The sequence below is a fragment of the Camelus bactrianus genome, chromosome 7 (assembly GCF_048773025.1).
Source record: "Camelus bactrianus isolate YW-2024 breed Bactrian camel chromosome 7, ASM4877302v1, whole genome shotgun sequence".
Classification (NCBI taxonomy): domain Eukaryota; kingdom Metazoa; phylum Chordata; class Mammalia; order Artiodactyla; family Camelidae; genus Camelus; species Camelus bactrianus.
The window spans coordinates 55,395,965-55,411,067 of NC_133545.1; the positions used below are offsets into that span (position 1 = coordinate 55,395,965).

A 15,103-nucleotide genomic window follows, 5' to 3' on the forward strand; every position below is an offset into this window, starting at 1 on the left:
ATACTTCCCAAAGTCCCTTGCAGCCAGGTTTCTGGATATGATTTAGATTCCAACAATGTGCTGGCTTGGCTTTTGAACTGAGATCAGTAGGAAGAGGCAGAAACACCCATTTCACAGGGAAGTTTGTGCCAGAAACATGGCTTCCTGCAATCACAAAAGCAGCTATGTGGACCAAAGAAATGGCGATGTAATTCTGAGGGTGGAGGTTGTCCTGCAAGCTTGACCTAGAAACCTTCTCCTCCAGCCTATCCAGTTATTTTGTAAACCACCTAATATCTGATAATAAGTCCCATTTTGTGTGGTCTCCTCAGTTTCTATTGTCTGTAAGAAGTAGCACCGTATCATTAAAGATTGACTTACCAACTGTAAATAGTGCATGGATTTTTTTTTTTTTTTTGAATAGTTGAGAGAGTTAGCTCTAGACCGGTGTCCCCAAACTTCAGTGTGCATACAGATCTCATGGGAATGTTAAAATACTGATTCTGATTCAGTAGTATAGCCCGGGGGCCTGAGATGCTGCATGTCTAACAAGCTCCCAGTTAATTGCAGTGGTGTTTGTTCACAAACTTTGAGAAGCAAAACTCTGGAGTAGACTAAGCCTTCAGGACAACTTCCACCTCCAGAGCCCCAAACACAGATGTCAGGCTTCAGCAAGATGATGAGAAACCAAACTGATCACTTTTATTACTTTCCCTGAGTTAGAGAAACAGTAGGCCCATGGTGATTTCCAACCATAACTACCATACTTCCTTTTTCTTTCCTTACCTTATTAGGAACGAAAAGAAAAGGCTCCCCCCCCCCCCCCATATCAATATTGAGAGAGAGAAAGGAAAGGAAACAAAGAAAAGGATTAAACAAGTTGATCCTAAGCAAAGAGATTTGGAACAGGGGATTTAGAGGTGTCTCTTTTTTGCCACCTCAGTGCAGATATTCAGCCTACCTATTTGTAAGGGATACATACTTCTTACCAATAACTTACGACATTGTATTTTCAGTCTATATTTTTATTTGCTTTCCATGAGATGGAAAAATTGTCACATGGTGCTGTTTGGGGGAGGGATGGTTCAGACCACATATGCAGACTTTCCCTGAGCTCCAGCCATACCACCTAGATGCTGAGAGAGTTCGCTTCTGTGAGACACAGAAAATGGGAGATAGGAAATGGAATTCCAAATGGCAACTAGTGCAGACAGAAGTGGGTAGAGAGAGCTGGGCCAATGTTATCTGGAGACAGTGAGAAGAGTGGGCAGAATTGCGGGCTACTAGGGAGGAGGACTGCAAGTTAATTTTGGCTCCCTGCCGACCAGAGAGAGGGCAGCAGAAGCAGTGATGGATTATAGAAAGCTTTGATTACCAGGGAGGAAAGTTAGGATTTGACCTTGAGAAAATGAGCGTCTTGGAAAGTTTCTATTTAAGAAGCTAAATGCTGATAATGGTATTTTAGGAGGTTAAGAAGGTATATTTGACAGGTGCTATGATTACTGAGTGGGCTACAGAAATAATTTTAGGGGAAAAAATTTGAAATGGCATTTTACTTTTATTTTTTTAACTTGAATAATAAAAAAAAGTAAACAGTTTCTCAGTTTTATCCTCGACCTGACAAAAAAAATGTTAAATATACTGGGTAATCGGAGTTTAAAAGTAACTGTCAGGAATATCTGTGCTCTGTCATCTCTGAATGAAATCTTTTTAAAGAGAAATAGTAAACTTTGCCCTCTACTTTTTCATTTTTTTTCAGCCTTGTTACTGTCTATCTGCTAAATGGTAATTAAGTAACAACTGCTTTTGTCTCAAAGCCAAGTTTTTGTTCTGTCCAGTCCTGGCTGCCTGGGCTGTTCTGACTATACCATGTGAATGATAAGGAAACTGTTACAGTGACCATCACATCTTCTACCAGGCTGCCCTTGCAGAAGCACACCCCACGCCTTTGACTTCCCAGAGGGGCATGTTCTCATGAAAACCATAATGAACCAAAATGTATAGATCCCCTAAGCTCTGTATCAACTATGTCAACTATTTGCATGGCCAGAATGAGAGAATAATAGCTGAATAATTTGGTACACACAGATGATTTGGTGACCCTATTTAGTCTCACTAACAATCACAAAATGACATTAACAAGCATCAGAGTGCTTGTAGGCCTACCAAAGTCCACTATAAGGCCATGAGTGAGTTATGGAGGCCTAAAATGAGCCCCAGTGTGTGAGCTCTCAGCTACTCCTCTGGCCTTGGCTTTGAACTCTGATGTGCTCATGATTTTTAATAGTGCGCAGCCAGCGAGGGAGCTATAGCTCAGTGGTAGAGTGCATGCCTAGTATGCACAAGAGTCCTGGATTTAATCCCCAGTACCTCTATTAAAGGTAAATAATAAATCCCTCCTTAAAAAATAAAATTAAATAAATAAATAAATAAATTTTTTTAAAGTATGCATCCAGAAATTTCAACCAAATCCTGATCCTTGCTTTTTGATCTGCCTACTAGATGTTTCTGTGTGTTGGAGATGTGCTGGATGTATCCATATCAGTCCTCAGTGTTGAATGTTGAACTCTTTTATCAACTACCAGAAACTTGCTGCTTATTGCATGTTCTCCTTTTCAAAGAATTGCAGTAGTGCTCACCAGATCACCAAAGCTATAAACTCCCAAGTTATTTAATGACTCCTTCCTCTCTTTTAACCCCTTCAACTACGCATCAGGTTGCATGGTTTCTGGCTCTCCTTTTTATAGTTTGTAACTCCTTTCGTTTCTATTGCCATTGCCTTTGTTGGCACTTTCATAAGCCTCGTAAGCAGAAAGATCTACTTAGTTCTTCTCTCTAGTCTTGGGTGAGACATTTGGATTCCATTTCCTTATCTTGAAAAAAAAAGTACAACTCTACCTCACAGAATAGTTTTCAGAATTACATGAGATATTCTAGGTAGAACTCAACCCAGTATGTGACTCACAGTAGACAATTCAGTGAAAGTTAATCTCATGTTCATGATCATACCACACTCAGCTTGACCAATGTCTGGCACATAGTAAGCCCTCAGTCTATGTTTATTATAAATATTGATGTTATCATCATCATAGTCTCTCTACTTCTAATCCTGTACCCTAATATTCCATCCTCCACCCTATCATCAGAATCTACATAAAATACAAATATCATGTCTTTTTTGCTCCAAACATTTCAGTGGTTCTCTCATCCAAAGAAAGTGCTTTTTTAGATCTGCATAACTGCCTGTGATCCGACCTGGGCTTCAATTCCACTCTCAGTTCCAGTGCTCAACAAAAACTTACATTGAGGCCAAGGAAAACATCTTTATTTCCTCCACCCACTAACAAACAAACAGAAGACAATTTTATTTCATAAATTTCTGCATGAATTACCATCATCTCAATCTGACAAATTCTAATATATTGTTGAAAATTCACCGTAGTAACCCACTACTTCCTACAAGCTTCTGTGCCTCCCCAAGCAGAGTTTTATGCTTCCAAATTAATTACTTTAATCGTGTCTTAGTATTTCTGAAGCCCAATATGTAGAGTTATTTAATATGCATGTGTTGAAATAATGATTTTGGATATTGGAAAATTAAAGGAAAGACAAATTGTAGATAGACAAATATATAGACATGTTATATATGTCATATATGTTAAAAAACTACATAATCATATGACTCATACTATTCTTGTGTTTATGCTGCTAGTTGCTCATATGTAGGACCTGTACTAAAATTGTTACATGTATCAGGAAAATGTATTTGTTTTGGCTTTTCCATAATTATTCTGTCCCCCTTAGGACAAATGGCACATTTGCAAAGTGCTAGCTAGCATGGTACAAATCTTAGGGCTGTGAAATAGTAATGCTAGTTGATTTACAGTGTTCTAGGAACTTCGGCATTGGCCTCAACTAAAGCAGTTGCTCTAACAAACTGAGATTTATAGTCATTTCAAACTATGAGAAGTAGGGCAGAGTGGTTAAGAAAATGGACTCTGATTTTAGAAAATTCAAGTTCAAATTCCAGTCCACTGCTTACTAGCTATATGATCTTGAACACATTCCCTAACCTTTCAGAGACTCCTTCCCTATAAAATGGAAATAATAATGGTACCCATACGAATAATTATTGGGAGTATTAAATGAGGTAATGTGAATTAAGTTTTAAATTTGGCTGTACAAACTTTCGGATACACAAGACTCACAAGACTATCATAGGCCACATTTGTCATCAGTTGGCTTTGAAGGATATAGACCTTATCTTCATTGTAGCAACAGTCATTCCTCATCTGGTGGGAATTCTCCTAGAAATCCAGGTAGCACAACTCAGGTGGAAGAAGATAGTTCTACATCAGGCAGGTCCAAGAACTGTCTTGGCTTAAAAGTCTCATGCCCCGCAGGAGCTGTTATCTCTTGAAGTGATCCCATTGTCATAGCCTGCAAGGTCCCACAAAAAACAAACCCTGTCCCAAGAGCTGCCACATTTAGGGAAGCCCAAAGCTGTGACTGCCTGCCGGGTAGTTTTAGTTTCTCTAGTGTAAATGGAATTTATCCAAAGTGGTCATTTTTATCACAAATAATATTATCTACTAACAGAGCTGGTATTCTGGCTTTCATCAGGTTACCAGGTGATTGTAACTGGAGGGAGTTAACCGACGGTCAGATTGTCCACAAAAGGTTAAAAGGGGTTATATAGAAAATGAACTTACTAAGCTGTACGTAGAGGATAATATATGTGTATATGTATATGAAAATCTCATGAAGGATTAGAAATGTATCTAAGAGGAAATTAAACCTGGAGGATTTTCTAAGAAAGGAGTTAAAGAGGTCGTCGTTTGATCATTATTTTGCCTGATTTTCCTGAAAAAACTCGTAAGGTAGAATGAAAATTTGCTCATCACAGAGAAAGCTTTGCTCTAATGTTAGTGTTATACCTGATGCATCATTAATACTCAATACATGACTTTTGAATAAAAATGGGAATTTTGGTCTTCTCTGTTGTTAGGAGAAAAACAGAAGTGACTCACAGGGCCCTTCTACTGCCACTCTCAAATGATTCTGCTGCCCAGACTTCTCAGCACAGACAAATTGACTTTGACGTTTTGAGCTCTAATTGTCTCCTAGGAATGCAGTTTTTGTACACATGCCACTAGAATTAAGAAGATTGAATGTGAGTTGTTACATTAAAAACGGCCTGCCTCTCTGTATGGTTGATTACCATAGTTAAATATAGCACCTGAATGATGAGACAGAATTATCCGTACATTCTCCCATTGGAACAGATGCTCTATTGTGGCAACAGGCTGCCTGTGTCTTATCAACATGAGCTACTAGTTACTGAGAATGAACAAGAGTTCAGCGAAGACTCAACACAAGGCCATCCAGTTCCAGGAAAACCTCACAAAGTGCATACGTTGTTGGCATTCATAACATCATCTTCATCTTCATATGTGGACACTACAGTTTGGAATTCAACATCCCTGTAATTCAAGGGAGACTAGATAGATAAGAATTTGAACATAAATAATTTATGTTAACTGATGAATAAATATTAGAGATCTACTCAAAGGATATTTCTACAATAATATAGCTATGAATAAATTTATATTTCTAATGCTTATGATGTATTTAGTATACTCATATACTTTGCATTAAAGTGTGAACTGGAAAAGTTGATGTATTTGAATAAGCATACATTATAATTCTAATTGACAGCTTTAGTTTCAAATGACATTAAACATAATCTTAAGTGTAAATTACTTTTTCTATTCAAAATAATGTATTAGTTAGCCAGGCACGTTTATTTAAACCACTAAACAGAATGGAAATTATCATATGTTAACGGTTCTTTGTTCCTTGTTTTCTAAATTAAAACAAATCTGGAATGAGTAAAATGAACAATATGGTAAATTTCGTTTCAGCTAATTTTGCTTAATCCTTTTATTTTCTGTTTCCTGTGAATGGTTTAACAGCTCTTAACAAAATAGGAGGCAATGCAAATGTTAGCTTTGAGTCTAACAGCTTTTACATGTCGTAAATGTTGACATATTTTCAATGAAATTGGAATTGCACCTTCAAGTGAAAATAAAAATGGCCAAGCTGATTTCACGCTGGAGTGTAGAAGACAAAGTTCATGCCTGCCTGTGAGTCTGTTCTGAGAATGTTGATGCTCTTTTGCAGCTTTTGCCAGCAAGAGAAGCTGCCAATGACCTTCCAGGCCTGTGTGATCACCAAAGAGTGCCAGGTGTCGGAGTGGTCTGAGTGGAGCCCCTGCTCCAAAACATGCCACGACATGACATCCCCTAAGGGCACCCGTGTGAGGACACGGCTCATCAGGCAGTTTCCTATTGGCAGCGAGAAGGAGTGTCCAGAACTTGAGGAAAAAGAACCCTGTGTGTCTCAAGGAGATGGAGTTGCCCCCTGTGCCATGTGAGTAAACAGAGGATGGCAGCCCCTGCTGCCCTGTCAGCCCAAACTGCACGTTCTTTTAGCTGTTTGATTTCAATGAATAGTATGTAGAGGAATGATGATTTTTACAAATTCTAAGTGGAAAAATAAAATGTCTCTTTATAAACACTCACTATCCTGTAAAAAAAAAAAAAATACTGGTTTTCAGGAATAAAAGTGTCTTTAACAAGCTGTATTTCCAAATCTCCATGAAAGCTAGATTTTTTAACAGCAATTCTCTGTTGGTATATTGCCTGTAATTGGTATTGGCAAACTTTTTTTGTAAAGGAGAAGATAGTAAATATTATTCGTCTTTATGAGACATATAGGTTTCTGTTGCAATGTCTCAACTCTGCCATTGGAGCTAGAGATGATGTGTAAACAAATGAGTTGAGGATATGTTCCAGTAAAATTTATTTACAAAAACAGAGGGTGCGTTGGACTTGGTCTTTGGACCATATGTTGTCAACTAGTCTGTAAGGTAAAATAAACTTTCAAAACAGAGGTACTTTTTGCTTTTTGAGCCAGTCCTATTAAAATTCAGTACTATATATAACAGATCCTATTGAATAGCGTAAAATAGTACATCAAAATAATGACTTGGTGTTCCTTCAAGACAAAGACTGTCCTTATTAACCTTGTTTTTTTTGTTTGTTTAAATCACTGGCATGTATCATAGGGACAGGCACACAGTAAGTGTCAGATAAATGTTTGTTGAATTCAGATGAAATAAGTCCAATTTTGAAATATTTGGCAGTATAATTACATTCTTTTTATCGTTAAAAAAATCACTTCTAGGACATTACTGTGAATTATCTTGGCAATAAATATATTTCAGCTTAGTTTGAATATAGAATCTTTATAAAACAACTTACAGAATCTTAGGTTCTCAATAGATACCCACAGGGGTCACTGAAAGGTTTCTTGGAATATTTCAAACACTTGAAGAACATGCATGCACCTGAACTTCATGAAACAGTGAGAAATAAAATTACAACTCCTCCTCCTCCGCTACTTGTAATAATAATAACAATAGCAGTAACAAAGGATAGTGATGGCTTATGCAGGATCATTCATTCTGAGGCACTTTGGAATCGTCCATTCTCCCCTGAGTGACAAGTGACCCAACACCCTGGAGAGTTTCCTGCCTAACTTCTCTGCTCGTCCCACTGACTTGGGTGTTCCTCTCTATATAATCTAAGGAAGTTCCCACAATCTCTAGTCAGAGTTTCCTATGAGTTTCTTCAATTTTTGTCTCAAGCCGAGTGTTTTATGCTTTATCCTCTCAGATATTCAACCATTACTAACAAAATAAACAGATACTCTGAGTCTCTTTCTTCTTCCCCTTTGTGAATGGTAGCATTTTTTTTAAGAATGTATAATCACTTTACATTACTGAAAATTTATTCATCTCACAGGACTCCTTAGGATGACCTAAATTGGGACTCCATTCTATAAGAGATAAAATTTTCATTTTAACTCCTCTAATGAATGACTTGCTTGGTGTTACTTTCCTTCCCTCCTCCCTGCCCAAGGCATCAGTTATCCATGTTTTTAGAATTGAACTGAATGCTGCACTTCCTTTATAAATACATGTCAAGAATATTGTTCCTTGATGCCTCAGTCCTGCACCACTGTCAAATCACGAACCCATACTTATAAAAATGAAAAACGGGCATGAAGTTCAGCTTTACTCTCATGAAACTTTACCATTGACAAAGCAAAGCATCTAGAGCAGATTTTCAAGGGCCCATTGAACCTTTCTGTCTAATTGAGATGAACATGAGCACATCCATTTGTACCTGTGTTAGCTGTTAATCTGATTACTAAGAAAGCATCTTGGTTAAAGAGACACAAAGTGCTACATGAGCCATTTTCTTTGTGCTTTTAGAATATCCACTTTCCTTAAGGTGGAGAAATGCCATCACTTTCTGTCTTCGGTGACATCTGGAAATGGTTCCCTGGCTATCGCCTTAAAGCACGTGTTGGGCTGACAATCCCCTGACATTTCTTTCACATCATGATCTTGATTGGAGCTTTAATGTAGGATCACAGATCATCTTTCCTGTGTTCCACTGATTAGAAACGTCAGCTCTTTTCATCATTCATCAGCACTCATCAGGGATGCACAGTGCTACAGAAAAAAAAAACAAAACACTCTTATTCTCAACAATAAAGAGAAAACTCTAAATTATGTTGTATTTTTATTACAAACACACAATTATAATTTTGATCCAGTATGAAGAAGCAATTTTCATGCATTTTATTAAAGACCAAACAAATGTTTGTGTTCATCAACATTTATGTTTTCCATTCTCAGATTCAATCTTCCTTTGTTTATAAGCTTCAGGAAAAGGGCAAGCCTGAGTTCAGCTTAATTGAACATAAAATTTCATGTTTTCAGCATTATGCTGTCTTTTCATAAAATATTTATAAGTAACTTCCAGTAGTTGCAATTAAAATGGATCATCTTAAATTTAACCCCTCTTAAATGGATGTAGAAGGAATTGAAACTGAATCTGCATCATAGATGTAGTCTAAGATTGATTCAAGAGGAAATTATTTTTCGGGTTAATTTTTTGAAGGATAAATAGGAGCAAAGAAAAGTTCTATTCAATAAAGATGAATGGCGTTTCCTTTATCTAGGTACAGCTGGAGGACTACAGAGTGGTCCGAGTGCCGTGTGGACCCTCTGCTCAGTCAGCAGGACAAGAGACGGGGCAACCAGACGGCACTCTGTGGTGGAGGGGTGCAGACTCGAGAGGTGTACTGTGTGCAGGACAACGGGAACCTCTTCTCACACTTAAACACCAACAAGGACAAAGAAGGTAAACTCTTTTCTTCTCAAATACTCACCCATGGAGACTGAGCATGGGATTACCCTGTAGGGTTATATATGCAGTCTTTGGGGCATGAAGAGCCATGTTTCTGTTCATATTATGACTGGTGTCTACAATGGTGAATAGTAGTCCTAATTATGGTTGTACAGGTAATTAATGAATTTCATCTTTAGTTGGTTTTGATACCCTGACAAGTCTTCTTTAAATTTAGACTTCAGGCTCTGAGTCAAAAAATAGCAGGAGTAATTAATCATAAAAATAGAATAAAAACTTGTAAGTGTACACATAGAATACAAGTATGTATCCTAAAGCCCAAATTTTCTTTTCATTGTGTAAGAAGAAGTGATACCTTCTTATAGACAACATCTCATTTTGCAGTTTATAATATGGTTGAAAAAATAATTATGGTATTGAGTGAAATTTTCAGTTTGAACATAAAGAAATACAGACTAAAACTCTAGTAAAGAAAAAAAATCTTGAACCCAAAGGCATTACTTTTTTTTTTTGAAAACCCTTTGGTTAAACCTTTTCATTTGGCGACATATTTTAGAATTTTTTTGTTTAAATCTCAGTCTAGGGACCAGATGTGATAAGTGTACAAAAGGATAAATGAGTCCAAAATGACCAGGGCTAAAAGTATATATTGTTAATGTATTAATATTACTCTAAAATTCTAATTGTTGTTGGATTAAGCTTATATTCACTTTGTAGCCCTTTAGTCCACGGGTAAATATGAGTGCTTTCAAGCAGTGCTGTAACGCAGACCTTCTAAACTTTTCTATCTGAGGGACAGCAGGACTTCTGTCCCTCATACCTTCAGCATAAACTGATTAGTTGCCAGTAGAGTTCCAAAGATTGTGTATGATGGTGAGGATAAAAATATCAGTACAAATTTCATGTCAGGAAAGTGCTCATGGTCATCGTGAGGGCACACAAACAAACCGGTAGATATAATGCAATATGGTATGGATTATAACTGAGTTTTAGAATAGCTCTGGGGAATCATGGGAGAAACATTCATAAAGGAGGTGGCACTTGAGCTAAGTTGTGATGCATGTACTCCCTGCAGTTAAGTGGGTCAGGAAAACAAGAGGGAATTTATTCCAGGCAGAGGGAACAGCATGTATTAAAGCAAAAAAAAAAAAAAAAAAAAAAAAAGAGAGAGAGAGAGAGAAAAAGAAAAAAAGAAAAAGAAAGCATTCAGAGTAGGAGTATGACAAAGAATAACTAGAAAAGCAGAAAGAAGGGAAGGAACCAAGAGAAATTGGTTTTTTAAAAAACAAAAGAGATGGCTCCTCTGTCTCCCCCTCAAAAAGAAGGGTCACTGGTGACCAGTAATTCATGGAAAATAAAGACTAAAGTTTTGCATTTGAAACTTACAAAATGTAATTGTTTTGTATCCACTAACTTTACACAGCATGTTAACTCATTTAGAAATCTAGCCTAGGGGATACATTTTTACTACTAATTTATCTTGAGGTTTTTAAGAAAGTAGCATAAAACATGTAATGTTAGTACATTAATATTTTCTTGGCCACTTTAATGGCTACATTTTTAACACTCTCAGGTGGATTTATTATAGCAGTCCTTTCAGAGTAGTATAATTTCATTGCTAGAGGTGGATCAGATTTTAGTTTCTGAATGTCAATTATGTCCTGTAGGTTATTACTTTCAAAAGATCCTTCAGAATTCTGAATTGCAACTGGGTATTTTTTTAAACGGTTTTGTCATAAAGTCCCCCTACTACTCCTGTCAAAGCACTGCAGAGCCACGAAAATAAAAGTCACAGAAAAAAGGGAACACAAAGACCATCATTATTCAGATGTATCTGTTGGAGTAAAGCAAATGCCGAAACAGAGATTAATAGATATAGAAGCAGTCAATTTGCCTAAAACTAGTGTTTGTCATGTATGTAACATGAATAACTTAGGAATCTGTGTCCTTTCATATTAAATACCAGGACTATTAATAAGCTTCTTATAGTCTTTGCAAAAATAGTTGATTCTCTCTGAAAGTTGCAGCTTTTTTTTTTTTTCTCAGAATTTAGATTATGTGAGTTTCCCCCCAGAAGCACTCAACATTTCCCAGTAGGAAACTTATTCAATAAACCAGCATCCCAGGGGTGACATGTAAGGACTATAAATATATGTGAATGGAGAACAATTAGACAGTGGGCTGTGAAAATTGTTCACAGCCTATCTTCCTTCAATAAATACAAGAGAATGAAAGCTTACTCTATAAAAACAGGGAAACCTCTCAAAATAACTCCCTCAATCAGTCCTAATGATAATTTCCTGATCTCAGGAAATCTTGACCATGTAACCATGAACAGGTTACCCTAAGCTGCACTTAATTTGAAGGAGAAGGTCTATACTCTTTGTTTTCACAGATTGACACCGTGTTGTCTATAAATGTCTTGTTCTCACACGTAACCCAATTATTAAAAATACCTTAACTCCAGATAAAATATTTGAGCCCAAAAATAAAAATTCTTGATACAAAAATACTGCAAACAAGTGATACAAAATTCACATAAATTCCCTTTCTTATCTCGGCACATCTTATTACACAGCAGAATGAGAATGAGCACCTTGGCACAAAGACCATATTAAATCACTTTATTCACTGGTGTATTTACTACTGTTAACTGACTCACACCACACTGGGCTGTAAAAATTCTTTTCCTTGGAACTAATATATTTAATTTTCAGAAAGTTGAAATTAGTATTACTAAAGTAGATAAAAAGTGTAAGGTATGCTACTGAAAACTTGATATCTGTACCAGGTGAATTATATGATTAGAATACTTACCAAGTTGGTGATGTCATCTATAGGCAATAGGAAAAATGTATCTGCTTGATATTGGAGAGGATCCACATTGTATTCGCTTAAGTCTTACAATTCTGACACAGTATTCAGGTGATTTTAAATGTCCACTATCTCTTCTTTAGAAGAAAGCGTTGACAAGTTCTCTACAGAGAAGAGTTAGTAATAAAAATTTCTGACAGTTTCTGTCCAGCTGGCTGTTCAGAATTCCAGTAGGCTTGAAGAATGTCCAGCTTATACTGGTGTGAAATCTGTCCTTCTTCATAATATGACAGGAAGAGGCCTTGCCTATGGGGAGGTTATCAGTGTAAGTCCTAGAAAGCTGATGAAAATGTTACTGATCATTGAATTCATGAGCATGAGTTCACTTTTATAAGAGTTCAGAATGAAATAAAAGCAGATTTTTAGCTACTCAAGGAATTCTTCCATTTGATACAAATTACACATGTTTTTAAATGAGGGAAACCAAAAGTGTTGGTTATAAAGTGTCATAAAGTTTATATGCAATTTATATGATAGGAAGTTTTAGAATATTCTTTTGTAGAAAACATAGCAAATAATCCACAGTGAAATCTGGATAAGGCCTGTGGGATTTGAGGTTATTAAGAAAAACAGCCTTGATAATGAGTTTGTATGATGACATGAAATGAGATAAACCAGGAGAAAGGTTTGGAGGATCAATGGAAAGATGAATTGAGGGAAGGATGATTGAACTGTGAATGTGTAGACAGAAGGATGAGTAAAGAGCTCATGTTTTCCCATGTTCTGCAAAGATAAATAAATAAATAAAATAAAAGTCACCATCCCTAAATGAAATGCAGATTCTTTACAATTGTAGTCTTTTATCTGGTCTCCACAAACTAGCCCACTTCAGTCAAAACTATTTTGAAAAAAGAAAAAGGCTATGCTTATGGTGCTATTTCCCTGTTATTTCAGAAAGTAAATATCAGAGTATGTCAAAGTCTAGTGCTGCACCTTTCCTGTCCATCACTCTTACTGTAACAGGTAGATGAGACAGTTTCACATGACTTTCCAATCAGAAATGTGTGTCGGGATTCTCTGTACATTCCCTGGTGAAATATTCTTAAACCCTCTAGGAAAGACAGTAGTTTACTTACACTTTCTGTTCTGCTAGGAAAATATTAAAGCTGTTCAATGAAACAGGAATGATTTCATGTTTCTTTTCTTCCTATAAGATCATTATATAGATAAAAGTTATAGAAAACCAGGAAAAGATTTTTAAATATACTGACTTAAAAATGTCACTAGGATACCACAATTAAATAAATATATATGAAGTTTGGTTTTGAACACTTTGTTGTGATAAGTTAAGGAAGGTATAAACAGTTTTCATGATTTATCATTATATTTCTAAACATACTACTTTGTGCTCTACTAATCTTCGTATGGTAAACGAAAAAGGAACTAAATCACATAATGACTACATTTGGGAAACATAGCCTATACTGATGCAGTACAATGTAAAAAGCACTGTGATATAATTATAGAATAATTAAAACATAGGAAATCCCTGAAGGAATCAAACCTCTGGGTATTTTGGGGGAGAGAAGAGCTATTTCCCTATAAAATTTCCCTGTGATCAGTAGATTACAAAATGGAAAGTGAGATGCCAGGAGGTTTTAGCCACTGGGACAGAAGCTAATAAAAACTTACATGCTGGGAATTAGATTAAGCTGGTCAGTGGTCTACCCGAGAGGTAACTTAGAATTTTTAGTAGAGGAAGAGCTTACTAATGACATGTCAGGAAGCATTCAACCAAAAAGGCAATCAAAGAAAAAAAATAATGAGGCAGCTTGGAAACATGAAAACAGTGCTTGTAATACCTTTGACTTAGTCATTGTTTAATAAACATTTGCTGTTTGACATGTTTACTCTCCCTGTTTGACATGTTTACTCTCCCCTTTGTAAAATGGTACAGTTTTCTTTTAATTTGTCTGAAAATAATCTCTTTAACGTTTCAAACACACTTGAACGCTCTCTGTTTCAGCCAGGGGCTATATCCACACATTTGCCTGTTCCTCACCTCTGAATAAATAACTGTTCACACCTTTGACTTTGAATAGAGGAAACATGATCTAGTTGTTAGGTCAAATGATGAGAGTCAAAATGTATGCACTTTGTGTCAGGTTGGCCACTCACTTAAGAGAAAAATAAATTACATATCTTTTTCTCTTTCATAATTATATCGATAGCTTAAAAATCTTTTGAATTTTCATCTTAAGACTACTTTCAAAAGAATCCCAGGCAGATAATCAGGAAACCTGGTTTTCATTTCTGCTTGGCCTTGTATCTTTATGCACATTGCTTAACTTCATTTGCCTAAAAATAGCTATTTAATGACACTTCTGTTCCATTTCCAGCAATGTGACAGACTAGAATAGCTGAAAATCATCCTTTACAAAATACCTGGACATGCAGGATACAGTATTGCCTTAAATATTTTTAGGAGCAAAGAGAGAAATGGTCTTGATTAACTAAACAGTTTCCCAAAAGTGAAGGCTGTCAGTGCTTTCTGTGGTTGCCCCTGGGTAGGGATGGTACAGGGGAAGGATAATACATTATGAAGACTTGGGGGAGTGGAGCCAGTAAGGGGTTTTACATAAACTTGTACTCAGAAAAAGAGAATACAGGCAGAAACACTGCATTATTTCATCAGTCTCAAAGAGTTTATAGCATCAGTGAGTGGGCAGAGAAACTGAACTTGCCTTTGGAGGGAGATAGCAAGGAAGCAGGTCAGCCTCAGCCTCAGGTCAGGGCAAAAACAAACCTCTCCTAAGAATTCCAACTATGGGCTTGTACTCATATGAGTTTAAGTTCCAAATTTACAGTACTGACTTAAGTCCAAAGACCACAAAGCTGAGAGATTAATAGAAGAAATGGTGTCAGGCCAGTGGTGTCACCAAGGTGCCTGACATAAATAGAAGCAAAGACTCTGAAGAGGGGAATACCTTAACCTCAGCTGCAGGGTTTCCCCAGATAAACCAGAC

At 36.6% G+C, this 15,103-nt stretch overlaps 1 protein-coding gene across 7 annotated transcripts in view; it reads left to right on the plus strand.

The window, feature by feature from the left end:
• Window positions 1–15,103, plus strand: part of THSD7A (thrombospondin type 1 domain containing 7A) — a 557,221-nt gene that overhangs the window by 376,217 nt on the left and 165,901 nt on the right. For all 7 annotated transcript variants that reach the window (XM_074367426.1, XM_074367427.1, XM_074367422.1 and 4 more), the window contains 2 exons: window positions 6,163–6,411; window positions 9,076–9,257. In XM_074367426.1, the coding sequence (XP_074223527.1) occupies window positions 6,163–6,411; window positions 9,076–9,257 (431 nt within the window). The remainder of the gene's footprint in view (window positions 1–6,162; window positions 6,412–9,075; window positions 9,258–15,103) is intronic.